The sequence below is a fragment of the Pleurodeles waltl genome, chromosome 2_1 (genome assembly GCF_031143425.1).
Source record: "Pleurodeles waltl isolate 20211129_DDA chromosome 2_1, aPleWal1.hap1.20221129, whole genome shotgun sequence".
NCBI lineage: Eukaryota > Metazoa > Chordata > Amphibia > Caudata > Salamandridae > Pleurodeles > Pleurodeles waltl.
Window position 1 is genome coordinate 302,209,035 of NC_090438.1, and position 21,026 is coordinate 302,230,060.

Here is a 21,026-nt window from a genome sequence, read left to right on the forward strand (position 1 = left end):
GTGCGATCAACTTGTGCACCTCTGAAGAGACATCTTTAATGTAACCCAGTAATACAAGTCTTGGGGAACACTCTAGGATGTGCGCTATGATCTCATCAATAGTGTGAAGGTGGTGGACCAAAAAGAATCCACTTCTGGACATGCAAGGTGGATAAAGTCAGAGCATGGTACAGAAAACATCCTCAATCAGGCTCATCCTGTGCATTTGCTCTGGAGTGTGGTAGAGCATGTGCAAATAGCTTATGTGAACTAGATGCAGCCTGTAGTTAGGTGAAAGCGCTTGAGACTAGGCGCAGCAAAACTTTCATTGGTCTTCAATGGTAAAGGTTTCCAGGTCATCAGACCATCTGTCGGGCCCCCTGGACCCGAACCAACGCTGCCTCCTGCATGTCGACAAAGCCTGGTAGTTAGGCTGCATGGGCATACAAGAGTCACCTCCAGCACCTGGAACGTGGGCAGGGCTGCTGAAAGGGTCATGTAGCATGAGTATAACAGCTTGCAGCTGGTGATAAGTAAACCTGTCCTGGAATGTGATGTCAGGGCCCTGCTGGGCCTGGTATAGCTCAATAAAGGTGCTGTGAGGGTATAAGGATCTCATGGTTGTCAGCTGCAGGTAGCACAGCCTTGTCTGGGTGCCATCATCAGATGTGATAGGCAATGAGGGGAGACGAATAATCAGGATGGAGGGGGTGAATAGGCTGCTCAAGCAAGCACATCGTCTCAGTTTGCTGCCTGACCATACCATGCAGGCCACAGTGTGAATCTCTTCCTTGGTCACCTGGGAGCGAGCTACAGCACCATCCAGAGAGAACAGGGAGCCACATGATCATGTTCAGGCAATGTATGTCCCTATGTACAAACTGTGCCAGAGTGCTAAAATAATCTAGATCCTTAGCTGTCTCTCCTAGTCCTCAATGTTCAAAGGAGAGGGTCAATGTCTTGCACGCTATCCAAGGCTGCTTCCTTGCCCAAGTGAGGGTCATTAAGTGTGACTGGAACTGTCTTGTGACACATGCCAGCAGTGACAGTGGCAGATTGAGAATTAGATAAAAGAATTTGGGGAGCACCACCATCTTAGCAATGGCCAGTATACCAGTGAGAGATAAGTAAGCTTAGTCCAGGCCTCCTCTCACTCCTCCAGACAGGTCAACAGTCAGCCATAATTTGCTTTCCACAGCTCATTTAAATACCCGCTCAAACAAACATCAAGATACTACACAGGATCCCTTGCCCACTGAAGTGGGAACTCGAATGTGAATTCCTCCATCACGTCTGTCAGTGGAAACAGTATCGACTTGGCCCAGTTTATAGTTACGCCTGTGGTTGCCTCCAAATGTGATGAATTATCTGAACAGCGTATTGAGGTTATTTCACGGGTTCTTAGCGCATACAGCAACATCATCCGCATGCATGGACACCAACACCCAACGGGCATAAAGGCCAGGCCACAATGCAAGTGATGCTGCCTGAGCAGGGCTGCCAGTGACTCCATGGCTGTAGCGAACAAAATGGGTGACAAGGGGCACCTCTGTCGAGTGCCTTGTAATACTGGGAAGGAGGGTGACCAGCTCATTCACTGTCAACTGGGCAACCGGTTGGGCATAGAGGAGGCCAATCAACTGGATGAGCCAGGAGCTCATTCCAAGGTAGGACAATAGCGCAAAGAGGTACAAATGAATAAAATGCCTTAATTTCTCCAGAATTTTATTATCCAAGTTAAATATGGCTTCAATATAGTGACAATTAATTGTTCCCGCAGGGAAGGGGGCAGAACTCCAGCTGTGAGATGCTCATACATGGCAGGAAGATGCGGAGCAAGGATCTGAGCAACCTCTAAATAAAAAGGTGGAAGTGAGGCCATCCAAGCCAGGGGCATTGTCTCCAAGCATCACACTTATGACCTGAATCACCTACTCCATGCTGAAAGGCTCATCTAGGAATCGCCGGTGCCCCTTCTGAAGCCAGAGTAGTTGCACAGAATCAAAGTAAGAAACTAGGTCGGGAGGTATTCCAGTTTGTTTAGACATGTATAACATGGAGTAAAAATTAGTAACCTCTCTGTTTAGCCAACATGCGCGCAGTGGAGGTCATCATGCAATTCAGCAATGTAGTAGCTCGCCCATGGTTTATGTAGGAGGGTGGATTTTGTCCTTTCTGTCCTCTCTCTCTCCATGGTGTTGAGCATGGGCCTCCGTCCCTAAATAATGGGTTTCTCTCTGTGCCTCCTCCACAAATTCAGTAAGTTTGCCTTGGATGGCCACTAGCATGGACACACTACACTCCACAAAGTACTGTAATTCCAGTGCACAGATCTCTCCCTCGAGGCACAGAAGGTCCCCATGCAGTGCTCAAGTATGCCTGCCTGCTGGGCAATGCACACTCCTCGGATGACTGCCTCAAAGGCCTCCCATAGAGTAGACTGAAAGGACACTGTGCCAGCACTGAGCTCAAAATACTCCACAATAGCTGTTTGGACCTCATCCATGAACACTTGGTTGTGCAGTGCCCCAGACAGAAGCCACAACATGAACGTGCAGGTTTTATAGTCAGGGGGAGTAGGTCATCTCAAGCAGTACTAGTGCATGATCACATAGCGACTGCGGCAGGTGGGTGACATGGGTAGTCCATGCATCTATATCATGCATGGATAGCCAGTAATCTATTCTTGACCATGTTGTGTTTGTAGTGGTGACACATGTGCCCTCCGCACTGTCTCCATGTCAGGAATGCCTGAGATCAATGAGGTAATTATCCACCATGGTAGGTCGCAATTGCCCAGCGGCGTTCGGGTTGGGGGCATCGAAAATCATTGGATTGGTCTGCCACAGAGTCCAAGACCACATTAAAGTCACACCCCCTACAAAAGTGCCCCATGCCCAAGCGTGCTCACTAGTCCTCAAACCTCTGCAGAAAATGAGGGTTGTATACATCAAGACCATTGATGGTGAGGAACCTGACCAGGTGGCTGTGCAACGTACCGGATAGCAAACCATATCACCCTTGTTGGTCACAGTGAACCTGGCACATGTGCCAAGGCAACCCTTTAGAGATAAATATGGCCACCCTGTGCACATAGTTAGAATAGTACTCAATCTACTGTTCGCCCACCAACATCCCCTCAAATGCTCCTGTGTTCCCTGTGTTAGGTGCAATTCCTAGAGCATGCAAATGCCTGTGCTGTGTCTCTGTAGATAGGCTAAGACCTGTCTCATCTTGTGCCTATCATTGAGGCCCTGTACATTCCATGTTACACATTTAAGTGACAGAGCATGAAGTTACATATAAGTATCTCATCTTCAGTTGCACGTGCGGGAGCCGTCTTGTCTGAGAGCTTGCACCCACATGCTGAGGGGCATGGAAGGGAAAAGGGCAACAGTAACATATACAAAAAAGACACTGTCAGTATCCACAAAACCCTACCTTGCCACCCACTTCCCACTTTGACCCCTCAATCTTGCCAAATGTTGCTAAAACACCCAAAACATTTCCCAGTTTTAGAGAACAATGACCAGGGAATCATCACACATCCACATTTTTATTGTGATTGTATGGGTGTCGGGACCAGGAGGCGTCCATGGGATGACCGCTGCTTCAGACTATTAGGCCACGCATTACCATCTGCCCCTCACAAGGGTCATGTGCACTTAGTCATTTTCACTTAGATGCCCTAAATCTCCAGCACGAGGGGCAGGTGGGGACCTTGACATGGACAGTGGGATACTTTTAACAAATTTTGCAGCAGCCTTTCGATCTTTAAGGTAGTGAGTCTTTCCAGAATGGTAGATTCGCAGGTTGTATGGGTAAAGTAAAGAGTACGTAGCATCAGTTTTTTTTGGAGTAAGTGCTTGACCGGTAAGAACTGTTTCTTGGTGGCCTACACAGCAATTGTGAAGTCAGGAAAGATGGATACCACATTGCCCTGGCAATTGAGTGTCTGCTGATCTCTTGCCCGTCTTAGCACTGCTTCTCTGTCTTGATAGTTCAATAGTGTGGCAATGATCAGGAGGGCTGGTGCCCAGTCACTGGTCAAGCGATCGGTGCGCACATTTGACAATGAACATGGTAGAAAGTGTGTCCCTAAACAGCGTGTGGAGCATCGTCTGCCATACGTCCCATAGCCATTAACTCAGGCTTACCCATTACTCGCAGCTTGCTTCTTTGTGATCAGCCCTCCGAGTCATCATTCTTGTTCCGGATAACCATGCAAAGCAGCTTCTCACTGGTTGCAGAGTTCCTATCCTCCATCTACGACATACAGTGTTCTAGTTGTCTTATTCACTTGTGCCGATCAACAGGCTCCTTCAGGCGATCAAATCTATCAGTCTGCAGGTCAATTTTGGTATTGATGGAGGTTAAATTATGTTTAGCATCCACGTGGCTCACAGTCCAAGATCTTGAGCTCATCCCTCGGTGCAGCCTGCATCACCTTAGGCGAAGTCCATATCAGGAGCATTGCAGGCTAGAATGGGTATTACTCACCCCTTCAGTCCTGGCAGCCTCCGTTGTCCTCAGCAAGCATCCGCAGCAGATGCATGGTGCCGCTCCAAAGAGGGCAGTGCCCTGTTCCTGGGGTCACCGCTGCTCTTCTGGCCTTGGGAGCCACGTAGCAAGCTCACTGAAATCCACCGGCAGACAGCAGACAGCCCAGCCCAAGTGCCTACCTATTGCTTCTATTTAACCCTCAAAAAAGGGTTATACCGATCACAATAGTTTGGGGCATATGTGGGCACCTTTGTGCAGGTCTTGATGCCCTGTATTCCGTCAATCAATCAATCAAACATTTACAAAGAGTGGCAAATCACCCGTGAGGTTCTTGAGGCCCTGGAGCTGTATGCTGCTGCGTGGAGGTATGATCATTCAAACATCCAGGTCTTTAGTTCTCTTCTGAATCCCTGGAGTGAAGGTGCAGTCTGAAGGTGCAGGGGGAGTTTGTACTGTACAGAATAATTGAAGGATTATTTTTCAGGCCGACAGAGCCTCACTAGGTGCGCCCATCTTACGGCTGGGCTCTCTGCACCCTGTACCGAAATTGAAGTAGTATACATTTTGAAATATTGACTGGGACACATTAAAACATAAATAATTTATGATTTCTTCACTTTTATGATTTTTATTGAACTTTGGCTGTATGAACATTAACGCAACTTGAATTACATTGTAGCTAGAAATGCTAAAAAAATAATAATAACACTTCGCATACTTTATTTTTGTTAACTTTATTATGCTTTCTGAAATAAAAAAACCACAAGTTCTGGTTATAACTGTTTGCTTCCAGCTACATAACCAGTAACCTGAGAATAAAAAGTACATTTCAATAATACAAAGTCTAAATAATACAAAAAACAAACATTTTCCTGGAATTTTTCACAGCATAATTCACAATTAGGGAAGCTCTGTTGTGCTTAGACTTTCGAAAAGGAATGTAAATTCACTATGTGAATGAACAATCACTATAAGAAGAGTTATTTTTTACGTATCTGCTCCAAAGGTGAAACGTGACACTATCTCAAAAGGACACCTCATTTCCAGCCTTTCGCCTACAATTTCTACTCTTCTGCATTCTATGACATATTATTGTTTTTTTTGCTTCGTACCATTAGTCAACCCACAGTGAAAAAATACCTAATTTTTTTTTAAAGTCAGAAATCTGCAGCTGAATGGATGCAGTGCAGGTTTCTGACTTTCCAGCAGTCACAAATTATTTTCCAGTAATACTAGGAGTCCTTCGATAGTTGGGGATTTCTGTGTGTATTCCTAGAATAAAATGTGAATTCCATTTTTCTAACCAAGAATGTATATGTGTGTGTATATATATATATATGTATGTATGTATATATATATATATATATATACCTTTATTCTCACTGAAAAAAGCAAAGGTCACAGGGACGTGATAGTTAGGTTCTTAATTTACTCGTACAAAACCATTGAAATTCAGCAGTTATAGTTAGAGTTATTTCAAGTAGCTATATCTTGTGCCCTGAGGTAACTGTAACTCGCGCCCTCACAATGCACAGTTCTCTTGTCAATACTTTTATTACAAATGTTGCAATGATAATATCAAAGATGCTACAGAAGAGTTCATCAATGACATAATATGTGGAGTAATTTGCTGTGCATGGCAAAGGTGCGAGTTATAGTTACCTTAGAGGACCAGTTATAGTTACTTGAAATAAGTCTAACTGCTGAATTTCTATGGTAAATTCAGAACCTAACTATAACGTCCCTGTAACCTTTGTTCTTCAGTGTTTTTTTCATGTAAAGTAAAGTAATTTAAATTACTATATGTTGGTCCACCCACTGCCGCGCACACCCTTAGGCCGTGCATGGCAGAGGTTGGCTGCAGGATCTGGCTGCAGGCAAGTCCTAATAACCATGCTGCTCACTGCCTTTGGCCGTATGCAGCGTGGTTTAGTCACAGGGCCTGTCTCAGTTAGTGGATCTATGAGTGGGTGCGTAAGTGTCTGGGAGGGTCTGAAGGTGGGTATGTGAGTTTATGAGTGGGTCTGAGTGGGTGCATGAGTGCCTGAGTCAGTGTGTGAGGTGGCGCATGAGTCTCCGAATACATGTATGAGTGAATGAATTCGTGTATAAATGAGTGTGAATGTTTTTACATTATTTTTTTTTATTAAATATTCTCGAATATCCTCATATATTTGTGAATATTCTCAAATATTCGCTAATATCATGCCTGGTGGGAAAAAACACATTTTAAAACCATAATCTAACCCTCAAATACACCTATATCACATCCCTGGTGTCAGGGTACTGCCAACCTGACCCCTTCTGTCACTATTAATTTTATTTTTTATCCCTGGGACCGTGTCCTGTTACTCAAAATGGTGGCCACAACATTCTGGTCAGATTGCGGGCATCCATTCACAGTGTTCCTGTTAGTGCATGCATTTGCGAATTTGGCATGATAATCGGGATAACATTGTGATGGATCGATGGCCCTAGATAATTTATTTCCCCTTTACTATCTCAAAAACTACTGAACAGATTCACACCAAAGAAGCTAAAGCATAATCTGGGTATCTAAAGCTTGCTTTCTGCCAAATTTGATGTAATTCTGTCCAAAGGTTCAGGCTATAGTGGTGCTCAAAGGTTCCATGGAAATTAACATGAGAAATCTATGTTTTTTAACCCCTCCCTCACTTTTTCTCAGGCTCAGCTTGACAGATCACCCCGAAACATTACGTGTGCAACAAGAGTCACGGCACACTTTTTTGGCAAAATTTTGTGACGATTCGTTAAACAGTGCCAAAGATATAGGCATGTCAAAAAATGCTTTTTCTATAGAAACATGGATATATATATATATATCCTATAAGCGGTCGCCAGTAGGTAGTTATAGTTGAGACCTAGTTTCTACAGTTGGAGCATTTTTGGTTTTGCCTATAACTCTGGCGCCGCTAGACGAAACCTGACAACATTTTCAAAACATATACTTTGGTCAGTTCAGTTGCTGACTTAAAGTGGGGGATGGGAAAAAATGGTGGGTCCCAAAATGCATTTTCCCCATTCATTTTTCCGTAGGGTTTTTAGACACGCCTACAGCATAATAGAAGCATTTGTGATGGAATTAATTTTCAGACTGGGTGTAGATATATATATATATATACACACACACATATATATATATATATATATATATGTAAATATATATATGGAGAGAGAGAGAGATTAAATTAATGTGGAACATATTCCCATGGAAAACAAAAATCGCTTCTGCTAAATACACTTTCACTGTTTTAGTGGGTGTTCATGTCCTCATGCCACAATGGTAAAATATTTGCACTTGACAAAAGAAAAGTCTGGAACCATTTCTGAGCTGCCTGCCCTGGAATGGCCAGTCTCCATCTACAAGAGGAGAATTACTCACACGAAAATATTTGTGAGTAGATTCGTTCATCAGTGCAAAACTGACTTCCTTGGACTACAAAACTGTTTTTTTCACTCCTAAAAAGCCTACTTAGATGCACAAATATTTTGAGAATCTGACCCCCCAATTTTCAAAATGAAAATCAAGGCCTGGAAAAATTGTGTCTTCATGACCTGGGGTCCTATGGTACCATTTATTTTGTGGCTTCTTTTTTTTCTTTCATTCTTCTGTGTGTAATGATTATTTGACCAAGTCTTTTGCATCATAGGTTGAGATATATTTAGTTCCTTGTGACACAGCAACGCATTAGCTAAGCCAACAACAGCAGATGACGGATAAATGCTCTTGGCATCCAAAAATGAAGGCAATGGCGCGTGAACTTAGAGGGCAACCAGTCATAGACTTCTGCCATGTGCTACAAGGCAGCAGACGCTAGGATAACACCCACTGTTCATAATGAGTGTTTAGAAGGTGAAAATGAATGAGAGATAATTATTCGCGTATAAAACATTTGTGAGGATTTAAAATGTTTACATTTACTAATTTTACACTTTGGAAATAAACTATAACATATACTCGAATTTCACTGATGTTTACCCAGTGGCATATTAAACAAAGATTTGCAGCTTATTAGCGAGGCTGTTCTTGAAACGTAATTATTACTGTGTGTTTACACATACACACAAACATAAATCTAAAATGATATGTATTTGTACTGCCCACAAACTATCTCACTTGAAAGTTCCTGCCAGCATTTAGTAAAGTTAAGAAGACTTGCTTTATGTCTTTTCATTGAATATTACATGCTTCTGTACTATGCCATTATGCTCTAAATACCTAAGGAAATGTTGAGAAGAGTGGTCTATGAAGTGTGGACAGCATGAAAATGGATGTTCTGGCTTGTCCAGAATTAGTGGAGGTCAAACATCTACTGCTAGCATCCCATTTAATTTTGGATGTGAAGGCTGAACATCTTCATGTGGTGTATGGTGATATAGGGTGAGCGATTTTACACTGCTGTGTTTTACAGTAGGTGTTTTAGGTGTTGGGTAGCTAAGGGATCAATTTTGCAGCAAAATGTGATGCAGTATGGGGTTATAACTGCTTAAAATGGGAATGACCTCAAAACTCCTAATGGAGGGTTCAGTACCAATCATAACTGGATTACCTTGAATGCTGAGAATATCAATTTTGATTTGGACTGGTGTTCAGGTGAGTGTTTCTGGTACTGCTGGGTTTCGTCAGCATGCTTCGGTAAGGATGGTAGATACAAGTGACAGCTCTTTGTTGAGGTGGGTTGCAAAATATATAAAACTAATTTACTACTTATAGCATGATCTCCTTTGTCTTTGGTTCCTATCCTTCAATCATTACCATTCCTTTTACTCCACCAAGGTATCACTATGCTCGAGATCCTGACTATTGAAGAAAGCTATTTAAGCACTGAAGGTGATCCGCGTTAATCCAGAACCAACTTATCTTAAAATTAGTTTGTAGTTGAATGATAACTCTCTGCTGTAGACTTATAAAGAATATAGAAATGTTTCAGATGGGTGAGATGTCCTGGTCATTTACAGGTTTATTTGATGGCAGTTAACCAGATATTCAAGTTTCAAGTAAATTGAAAGAGTTTCCTCGCAGACAAAAGTGCAACACTCCCAACTACTTGACTCTTTCCTGGTGCTCAGGTCCCAACTGTCTTGGAGTAGAACCCTTGCTGAGAAGATAGAAAGAATGTTCTAAATTTTAAGGAACTAAAGGGAACTGATGGGGAACGAGAGGCAAAAGTAGGTTTACAAGCAGTAGCAGAAATGTACAAGACTGAGTAGATATTGACTGGTCAATGTCCTTGTTTAGAACAGGGGTTAAAGGAGAACATTTTGCATTGGTATGTCACCATGAAGCTAGGAGCTGCTGGTGATTGTGAAGGGGTGAGAGAAAGTGGCTACTGTGCTTACTGCATTGCCAGTGAATAATGTCTACAGGTTAGAAGTAGAAAGTTCCAATATTGCCTGTAAAAGGTTTGTATAAACCCTAATCAGTCACAGCATGGATGGGGGAATTCTAAACTAAGATGCTTTACAAGCTCACAAATTTATTTGCACAATTTGATACCAGGGGGCTAAATATAGAACCAATAAGGTGAAATAGCAGGTGTTTAATAGTGTCTATTCTGAGTGACAGAGGAAAAAAAGAGAAGTTTTATGATAATGAGGAGTGACCTATGGTTGTTACTAAGCTGTTTGTCACGTTGTGAATCTTTGCCCATTGAAGTCAAAAGTTTTTTTAAAACCTTTCTCGTTTTGTGAACTTGATAAACGTTTTAACAAATAAAAGAGTTTCAGGATTTGAAGAACCACTGAGCCATCCTAGAAAGGCTGGCCTTGGTCTACCAGGCTGCCAGGACAAGACATTTTATTGAAACATTTAGAGGCTGCAAATGTTTTTGTAAGAAAAATTTGCCATCTTAATCCAGTTAAATTTAGATGCCACATTATAATCTGTTCTAGAAGATAGGCTTTTGGGCACACCTAAGACCACAGCTGTAGTTAAACTTTCAGTAATAACGTGAGGGTGAGTACCAGCTCCCTTCCAACTTGCGGAAAAAATAATATCTACTTTCATCAGGCTAGATTTACTAAAGGTTTGTTTTCATTTTTGGATGTCTCCAATATAGTATTACAAAACTGTTACATGTATTCATACCGGCCCATGTCACGCCATCTTCCAACTGTTGGTCAATCACAAAGAAGTAAAACAGACACACCCAGAGGTTCATTACCATACAAACCCACACCACCCACCTATTTTGAGGGGCTTCTCTTTCCCTGCTGCCACAGGAAAGGGATTTACTCCTTGCCATTTGAGAGCACCCGAAATTGTGGAGTTTCTGGGTATTTCCAAATGCACAAGGGAATCCTTCTCTGGAGCGACCTCTCTATAGTTGGTGAGTGGAATTTAGCCATGTTCAATATTACAACACTGTGGGATTTTCATGAGCAAGGTTGCCTTTGTGAACACACTGTACTTGTGAATTGATGCATTGTGCATGTAAACCAAACATACAAGTGCTAATGGCTATGTGAAGATGGCCACTTTTTTTTTATTTAACACTATCAATTTATGCTGAAAAAGCACAACTGAGTTTCATTTTTGCACTTTTCTTTGAGAACGCCAACCACACCCAAAAACTTGTGAAATGTCCAGCGTACTAACAATATTTGAGAATATCTATGATTGTGAGTATTGAAAAAGAATATATTCCTTTCTTTACATTTTTTGCTCCAATGTATTTGGAGTGGAGATTATGAGTAAATATTAACTAATATGTGATCAGGGATTTCACATTCAGTTACTCAATGGTAGAGAGGGCTCAGCAAACAGACTTAAAAAAAAAACTGTTATAAAAGTATGGATACTATGACCTATAAGCAACTATTGACATAAGGTGTGGTTAATGTGTAGTGTGCAACACTTTGATCTTGGCAATGGGGGTGCTTTTGTAGAATGTTCATTAGAGTTTTTTTGAAAAATGTTAATAAAAAAGAATAAAAAAATATTGTGGCACAGAGTGTGTGCATGAGTGAGCATAGACTAAACAACAGCACCACAGCATTCAATGTCTATCAGGATAACTCATTAGGAACCCCATCAGAAAAGGGAATGCATATAGCTCTTTTTGCAAGGCCACCAACTTCGATGGTAATTCCTTGGAGATAAACACGATGATGTTAGTCACCTAGAGGCAAGGCATCTGGATTACGACTATGGCCAACATGAAGTGTGACACACAGAAGTAAACTCACGGTTGTTGTGCATTTTTCAGGCACAAGGTTCAGATATTGATACTCTTCATAGGTAAAGTTTTTCAATGTATACCCTGTCAAAAGAGGTAGCATTTTCACTCTGGACATATCCAACAAGTAAGGTTTTAAAAAAAAAAACATATAAAGGAAACAGTCACTTATATACATTATATGCTGCTTGTTGAAGATGGTCCAACAAAATAGAGTATTTTCAACAAAGTAAGGCATCTTGTCTAAACTCTCTGGCCCAAGCGGGTCAGTGTGCAGCTGTTTGAATTTTGTATAAAAAACGTTGGCTTCCGTATAAAAATTCTTAAATTCTTAACAGCATCTCCATGTAAACAGTTGAACGACAGATGACTGGCGTCTTCTTTTCCATTTGCAAGTTAGCACTCAGCAAGCCGGCATCTCAGAAGATGCTTTCTCAACCAGAGTCACTGTGCAGGTTTCTTCCTGAGCTGGTTTATTATGGAAAATGTAGGGGCTGTTCTTTATCCACTGCTATAAAGACACAACAAGAAGCACTTATTTTCTGCTTGTTACACATTTTTCAATACATTTGACCTATAGTACAAGAATGTAATACCAATATTTTTACTGTTTGGGGGAAGGCTTTACATTTTCTTCAAATAGATAACTTTGGAAAGCTGATGAATTAGCAACAACGTACCAAGGCACGTTTGACATATCCAGTAGAGAGTGTTTCGAGCCGTTTAAATCCCGCCTTCCCTCTCCCGGATGCAAATGATCTCTTGGATAGAACTCCATAATACATTTACCTTATGAAATTCTAGCTGCCTACAGATGGGTGGAATGTAGTACTGTTCATTACTGCCCATTCCGTATGCTCTTTACTATCTTCAGTATGTTTGACAGTTTTCCATTGGTTTAGAGTAATGAAGTAGAATATAAGTGATACATTTTGAGACTGCAGATCAATGGCAGATGTTTTGAGTTCCAGTTAAAATGATATGTTTCGCTTACTTCATGCTGTATTTGCATATTTTGAAAGTCTCCATCTCCATTTGGAGAGAGACCGCAACTGAGAACACTAGCCTGACAACATAAGGCTAGTGAAACCCCATATAGGTAAATTTCTTAGTTAGAGGGAAACAAAACCTAACCAAAAAAACAGAAAAAGCAACACAAGAACAGTATGATAAAATACTAAGAAGAAAAGAGGGCAACCGTAATGAAGATAGGGGAAGGAAAGACGTGCAAAGGTATATGTAGTGGTACTGGGGTAAAGGTGGGTGTTGAACAAGGGTAAGGAAGATATCTTAAGGTATTAGTATTAAAAGAGATACTAGGCTATAGGCAAGTATACTGGAAGAATACAAGGATTGGGGAATATGTAAGATATATCATTAAAGTTACTGCAGAAATAAAAGTAATAGGGTACAGATAGTGGTAGAATTATTGGGGTAGAGGTAGGGTATAGGTGGCAAGGTGCAGACAGTAGTAAACATATTAACAGAAAGGTAGGGGATGGGTAGGGTAGAACTATTAGGGTACAGCAGGGATATTACAAACAAAGTATAGGCAGGGGGTGAGCTACTAGGGTATGGGAACAGGTAGAGTTACTAGGGGGTGTGCCAGTCTAGAGGTAGGAGGGTATATGTAGGACCAGACATACCAGGGTATATTTTATTGGACTATACATTTATAATAGATGAGTACATTCTTTTTTCTATAATCCGTGTCTTTTATTTTCTTATTACAAGTGAGTTCTGATAACCAGAACATGTCTGTAAAAAGAAAATCGCGTCACTAATCGCTTGTAATAAAATTTTATGGGGAACCAATCATATCATTATACTCATCTTCTAAGGAGTACAGACAGCACAGTAAAGTTGGCCAAACTTTGCCTCAGAGGTATCAAGAAATTGTGTGCAGCTATCTGATCATTTTATGTGTGCTGGGAAGTGGGAGATAAAAAGTGTGCATCAAATTGTATTTTAAATAAAAAGCAGTGATTCCCAGCACTGGGTAAAAACACAACTTTCAACCACACAGCACCTGGCAAACACGGGATCAGAATCCAACAACTTTTTTCATTTTTATAATGTAAAGCAGTTATTATCCTACGAATTAGTTTGATTTTTTCACAACTTTAATAAATAGTTTTGTCAGGCAATGAGATATAAAATTGCCATTCGGTAGCACATTATGTAATTATTTTTTTATTTCTTTACATTTTTAAATAGCTCGGCAGATCAAAGTGGTATCAATGTGTTTTACATTTAATCTAGAAATCATGAGAACTCTTACAAAAAACATGAAACGTGCTAATGCAACCTTATATTAAGTTTAGTGAAGAACAATTATTACAATTTGGGGATATCAATGTTAGGAGATGTTGCATTTATTAAAATGGTCAGAGACCAGGAATAAAGGTACATAAGATAAAGTGTGAGATAGTAGTGAGTATGGGTTAAGTTTATGTATGGTACGTTCAGCCAGGTCTAGTGTTTAGGTAACATGCTACATTCTGGGACTTGTAGTTTATTTTTCAACATAAATGTTGCCTCCAAAACAGAGCATTCAAAAATTGACTTAAAAAAAAACCTGGACTGGATAAAGGCTTCAAGCATGGGTTGGAACCATTCAGTAAGAACTGAAGAGGTGTGGGGGAAAGAAAGCACCAGACTCAACAGGAAGCCATATATTATAAGGAGTAAACTACCCCCATCCATACGTGAAAAGGAAATTTCAAGTCAACTTTTAATACTATGACTTCCAGACGACACTTTGCCTGCAGCCTTGATCCTCTACAGGGTCACAAAACTCCTTTGTGACTTACAGTATCTTTACAATTGTTTAATATAGCGTGGAGTGTGTCATAAAAACATCAACATGCTCTGCATATTTGAAATAGCATAGGCAGAACTTACAAGTTCACCCTTACTACCTCAATGCAAGAAGGACCTCAAGACGTGGCTCTTCGACTGAACTCATTCTAGCCCCCAGCACCTTGAGACCCTCAGGGGTGGTTAGAAGCACTTTACAAGAACCTTATTGTTTGACTGATTGACAAGTAAATGGATAAATTACATCAAATTAATAATTGCGACAGAAGGTATTCGTTATATACAGATTACGCAGCATTCTCAGAGAACCTGTAGGTTATTGCAAAACTAGAAATACTTTTTTACTGTACATGGCCAATAATGCGTTGGTAGTTTGTTGTTAACTCATCAACTTCCCAAATGTATCCAATGATTCAATACAGAGGCTTCACCATACACAGTCATTGGAGAGATTTAGTATTAAATACTTTTCCTATATTTGTTAGTTTTCAAAATATATTTTCTTCATACAGTATAAACACGATTTTCATTTGTTTGCATTCTACCCACCAAGGCCCACATTGTGAGTGGTGGAATTTCAACTGAGTGCTATACATCTGAGTGAAATTCCCCTATCTGAAATGCAAGTGTCCTGAATTATTGGGTCTGTAAACTTTGGACCTGATAATTCTGGACTCCGACACTGGACAGCTTCTTGATGCTGACGGGGCAGAGGCATGTGGTAAAAACACACTCGGGTGCCAACCAACTTATCCACCAGGCAGTGCTCTCACTGAACAGGCAAAACCCTTCTCTGATCCCCACCACCCTCACTGTCCCTTTCTTCCTGTTGACAGCTGGTGCAAAATGTCAGCATGTTGCTTTCCTGGCCTGGGCAAATATGATAGTGAAGGACCTAGTAAACCTGGATTCATGCTTTTATTCACCATTTCAGAGAGAAAACATGTAAAAGGTGGATTTTAGATCAGGAAAATTAGCTGGAATTGAGAATTTCAGACCTCCAGTGTCCCTGCACTGAAGTCCACTGAACCCTTAAGGAGGGCAAAATTACTGCTACTAAAACTTTCAAACAGTATCCTGTTACTTGTGGGATAATTTGCGAATGGTCACAAGGTATTTATTAGGTAGCAGATTTGTCATACCTATTTGGGAGCTGTTTCAATAAGTATCCCTCTCTACTTTCTGTGACCTCATTTCCTAACCAGGACAACAGTGCTGCAGGCAGCTCTAAAAGCTTCTGTTATTTAAGAAACATAGATTTAACATCCATCTGTTATTTAGTCTGTCTATTACAGTTATCTATAATTTAATTGAGTGTGCCAACGGCCTGAATCTTACAAGTGTCTTGCGTTTGCAAGATCTGATATAATTAATGAGTGTACAGTACACTGTTTAGAAGTGGTAGTTATTCAGGGAGAGAAAGCACTTTCTTTGCATGAGAAGAATCGATAGTCCTATTTTACCATATTTTACTGGGCAATTCTGTAAAAGATGGGAGAAAGGCGAGGGGGGTCTAGGCGATCAGAAGAAAGGTGCACAAAGAGGGATTCATAGTGTTCCATTCTGCAGTCTACACTGATCAAACACGGTATTAATATTATCAAAGCCTGCTTTCTAACAGAGAAAGTCCTCAGCGTCTTAAACACACATACTTACTAGTCAAGTTGTCAGAAGAAACTCAAGAAGATATCTGCTACAGACTTTACACATTTCACTAACGGCCTTAGAAATTCCTGAAAACCCTTATTCTGAAACTGTAATATCGGTAAAACCTCAAGAAAATGGAGACATTGGAGAAATGATATCAAAGCCACTGTCCCTTCGACCACAGTCAAATTCCATTGAGTGCTGTTGCAAATCTCAAGATGAGTCTGTCAGTTTTCCAGAGTGACCAAAAGATGCTTAACGTTTTGGACATGTCTAATTTGAAAACACGTATATTGTTAGTGTAATGCCGTGTTCCCGAAAAATGCTAATCACCGACGCAAAAATGTGCAAAATAACGTGGCCGGTTTGATAACTTGAAGGATGCACTGTAAACACACCCATCTGGCACTCAGAGCCGTTCCAGGTGGACACTATTCAAACCCAAAGTGTTTATACATAGAGGATTCTGGGCAAGTGCCAAAGTGTCTCAGTTACAAACCAAAACACTGCAGTTTAGACAGTCTATCTTAATATATAATGGTCCCTTTCACAGCTGAATGACCTCACCCCACCCAGGCGGTCATAGCGATAAAGCATCTTTGGGATGAACTCACACTGACAAGAAGTCAAACGCACGACCTCCCGCTCGCGATTTAACAAAAAAGCTCAGAATTAATTTTCAAAGAGAAGAGACCATTAAGTGAACGATGTCGCAGTGTGTCTCAAAACCCAAACAGACATGAAATAAAGAAGCATTATGCAATTTATATTTCTGGAGATCTTTAGTTCTGCAGGGCTGGATAAGGAGAATTGCCATTTTCTCTGCACTGACTGTTCCCTTTAACATGCAGGAGAGTAATCAGAAGGCTCACATAGTCTTGGGAGAATGTGATAAGATGTCTGTAAAACATTTTTTCACCAATCTGCATGTTGCAGGGTTTTGGAGGTACTGGTGGTAGCTGATGTACAGCAGGATCTCTACCATTAATAAGGCCCCTGTAGTTCATCTGATCTGGTGCCTGCAGCAAATCGCACAATGAAATGGACACTTTCATCTTTCTTGAATGTAACAAGACATTGACCACAATGACTACCTCAAAAAAAGACAACGTTGATTTGACACAAGCGGTCTCCCAGATGGTCAGCGTCAGATTTACCTAAACACAAAAATTCAAGGATGCCTCAGACTACCATATAGTACCAACAAATAACCCCAAGGGTGTTAGCATTTTATGAATGAAAACTCTCCTGGCAGTCTTTCACTTTTTCTGTGAAAAGAGGACACAAGAGCTTGGCACTGGATTGACCATAGCCTTCCTTGATGCAGAAAGACCTGAGCTGATCCCGAATGAGCTAGAGCTGAGGTTTATTTTTGGCCTGAACACTCCTGAAAATCAGAACCTTCTGTTTTCTATTTTTGCAGGGTATTTTTTTAAATAATGCATACCTTCAGTGTAATTATTCCACTAGAAAGACAATAAAGACAATTCCATTCAATATGCTGAAATGTTTAATAAAACTAACACCTTAACTTCACATGTTTATTCACATATTCCCTTTGATATTAAGGGCTAAAATAGCATTTCCTTTAACCAGAACCCTCAGACTACCAAAAAGTGCCACAATAATTCAATGATGTGCACTAAATAATTGACAAACAATACAAATTTTTCTTATAAACCCCTGCTTGATATGCTATGATACTACCTGAAATAGTAGATAAGATGCGGTATTCTGAAGCAATTAGTAATGATCTGCTGTGTTTTAAAGTCTAGGGATTTATCAGTACGTAAAAGGAAGAGTAAGGGAAGAAACTCATGGATCTCCTTTTTCGATTACCATCCCAAATCTTCTGTCTCCACTCCTCTATGGCACTATACCCCTACACATAGCTCTCCAACTCTTTCTTCTTATTGATCCTCATCACTACCCCAAAACTCCTGCTTCTCTATGGTGCTCCCAACATAATTCCTAATCATGCCCCTTTCCTCCCCTCTGTTTTCTCTGATCTTTTCAATTCTCCTGCTTAAAATATACGGAAGTGTGGAGTATTAGAAGGCTCATGTCTCCTGCAATCAATCATGGCGTCCTTCCAACAACATCAGAATGTGAGAGTTGGAGGAGCAGTGGTGGAGGAAAACAGAACAAATTCAGCACCTAAAACAAGCTCACTTCTCCTTTGATGATGGGTATGAGACAATGGACTTTTCTAAAGGGGTTTATTTTTGTTCTGAACAAAACACTTAAGCTTATTGGGGTACTCAAAACAACCTCTAAAACTTACAGGGCAAAGTATACCCACAGAATTGAAAGTCTTAGCTTCAAAGCACTGATCTCAAATATAGTTGTCACTGTATTTTAGCTTTTTAATTTACATGACTAACGAAGATTCTATTATTTTTTACAGAAACGACTGTTCTGGTAAAATTAAGCACCAAGGACCAGATCATACGCCGTTTTGAACCAGTGAAGGCAATGCAAACAGGCTGCTCCATAGCTCGACTACTGTAAAACTTTTATGGGTACAAGGAACTTGCCTCACTTTTACCCAGCAGCACACTTTACATAGTATGACTTTATGACATTATTTAAAAAAAAATACTTTCTAGGATGTGGTTAAGCTAGTACAAAATACAGTGTTGCTGCATTCAGAAGGCTCTATAAGGATGAACTAAAAGTATAGCTACTAAGATTATCGACTAAATTGTCCCAATTGAAACGTATTGATATGCTTTAGAGTGTATGGTATTCTAAAGATTTATGTTACTTGGGCCCAGGACTGTGGCAGAGAACAAACTCAAATATCTGTAATGCGCAGAGGACCTTGGACTTGGAAGGTTTTATACTTTATGAGCTATATAGACTACTGTCTTAAATTATTAATATATTGATGGATATTTTATGGCTTTTAGCCGAAATAAAGTACTTAAGAGAGAGAGAGAGAACCTCACCACTGTTTTCCCGAAAGTCTGTTGTATCATAACATTTATTAAAATGTCTGTAAAGTGTACACCTCATGTCAGCCTAAGTGATCTGTAGGCAGGGTCAAGATGGGCTGCAGTGTTTTCAGCATAATTTTGGACTAACAATACTTACCACATTGTCCACCATATGCTAGCTAATTTTTAAATTTGTACAAAAAAGTATTATTCTCTAAAACGAGTAAGAGGTTGCTATAAAAACAGTGCATGAAGTATCCCGTAACGAGCTGTAGTTTAATCGATAACTGCACTGATTACTGTATTGAAACACAAGGAGAGAATCTTGCTCATGTCATGGTAATATAGCAACTGGTGGCCTGCAGAAATAATTTGGTCTGCATGTGGAATCTAAGGGGCCATTTCACAATGAGTGGGGGTGACTTCCTCTTGTCTTAACATCTGCTCTACTTCTGGATTTCAGTGGTAAATCACATCTACTAATGGAGATATGCTTTGGGAACTGACGCCCCGAATACCTATGTATTTATATGTACCGCAAAATGTAGACAGTGATTCTCTTTTTTGTCATTGGAATGTTTTATTCCACTGTTCGTACTAAGTTCATGTATACATCAAAGTGTTTTTGAAGTGGAAGTATTTGGCGCACACGGATTTCAGAATAATCCCAAACATTTTGCATCTGTGTTTTATGTCTATATCTTGAATCTTAATGGGCGACCTAGTGGTATATTTACATAATAAATAGTTAAAAGATGATCTTCCTTCCAGCTTTCCTATAGTGTGAGCACACAGTAATCAGGAAACTGAAGACAAGTTCTAAAAGCTAGCTTTGACGTACGGACTAAAAGAGGAGTGTCTTTTTATTAAAAGACGTGTGTACAGATAGGCTGCTTATCTGCTGAGTACAACGCTGTACATGGTTTTACAGACAGTTTTTTCCTGGGTTGTAGAAATGACAGTGTTTCTGTAAATTCATGAAATACAATATACCACTTGTTGAAGAATAACATCTTTAGTAGAACTAATGAACAACTATGTGACCAAAAGAGGCAGAGAGCTGAGCAGTCCCAGGCTATTGCTATTAGGATGCTCTCTCCTGGAGTGCCCAACTGCTCTAGGCAAACGAGTAAAACCTAACTGTTCATAGAGGCACTCTCTATTTCACTGGCATTCCTTAAGAGATAGGCAATGTGTAATCCATCTAAAGATCAGACGTTTTCCAGGTATCTGTCTATGTGTCCTCCAAGATGAACGTCAGAGTACTTGACTCAAACAGAATACTCTTGACAAATGAATACAAAGGGCACAAAGTCAACAGAAGACCATCAGGGTGTAAGTGCTGAGGCATGTGATGACTTTTATTAGCAAGAGGTATTGTCCATCACATAATGAATCATAATCAGCAAAACAAATAAATTCATTGAGTCCTACTCCGACTATTGTTTAAATATTTTGAATATGATACGTGTATAGTTTTATTTAAGAAGCCTATCTAACGTCTGGTGTATGTATTCCTTTTTATCACTGTGTGTTAAAAAGTCAGAATAGCTTGATAACAATACAATAAAATATACCTCAGAATGTGATTTTTATTATTAATTTGTCTTTCCACATAATTTGCCTTTTAATGCCACATATTTTAGTCAACCATGCCACTTAAATTTAGTCACAGTATATTTCCTATGGACCCCGTATAAGCATCCAATACACGAAAGAGAATACAATACAAAGCAACAGAAAACAAGTTAAAAATAAAGATTGTAAATTCATTATTATATACCTGAAATTCTTCGCCGGGGCCTCCAATTATGTCTCTGAATATTTTGCTAGGATCTGGGATCGGAGGGCAAATTAAAACCTTGAGCCTTGATGAAAGAAACAAAGTTTTAGATGAAGAATTATTTATCAAGGCTCATTATGGTTCAATTCTGCTTTA

General features: G+C 40.2%; 1 protein-coding gene across 2 annotated transcripts in view; it reads right to left on the reverse strand.

Moving 5' to 3' along the window:
- Positions 1–5,197: 5,197 nt before the first annotated feature.
- IL13RA1 (interleukin 13 receptor subunit alpha 1) overlaps positions 5,198–21,026 on the reverse strand; it is a 332,178-nt gene continuing 316,349 nt past the window's right edge. For both annotated transcript variants that reach the window (XM_069212531.1, XM_069212532.1), the window contains 2 exons: positions 20,871–20,955; positions 5,198–12,192 (listed from right to left, as the gene is read on the reverse strand). In XM_069212531.1, coding sequence (XP_069068632.1) covers positions 12,085–12,192; positions 20,871–20,955 — 193 coding nt within the window. In that variant the 3' untranslated portion in view covers positions 5,198–12,084. The remainder of the gene's footprint in view (positions 12,193–20,870; positions 20,956–21,026) is intronic.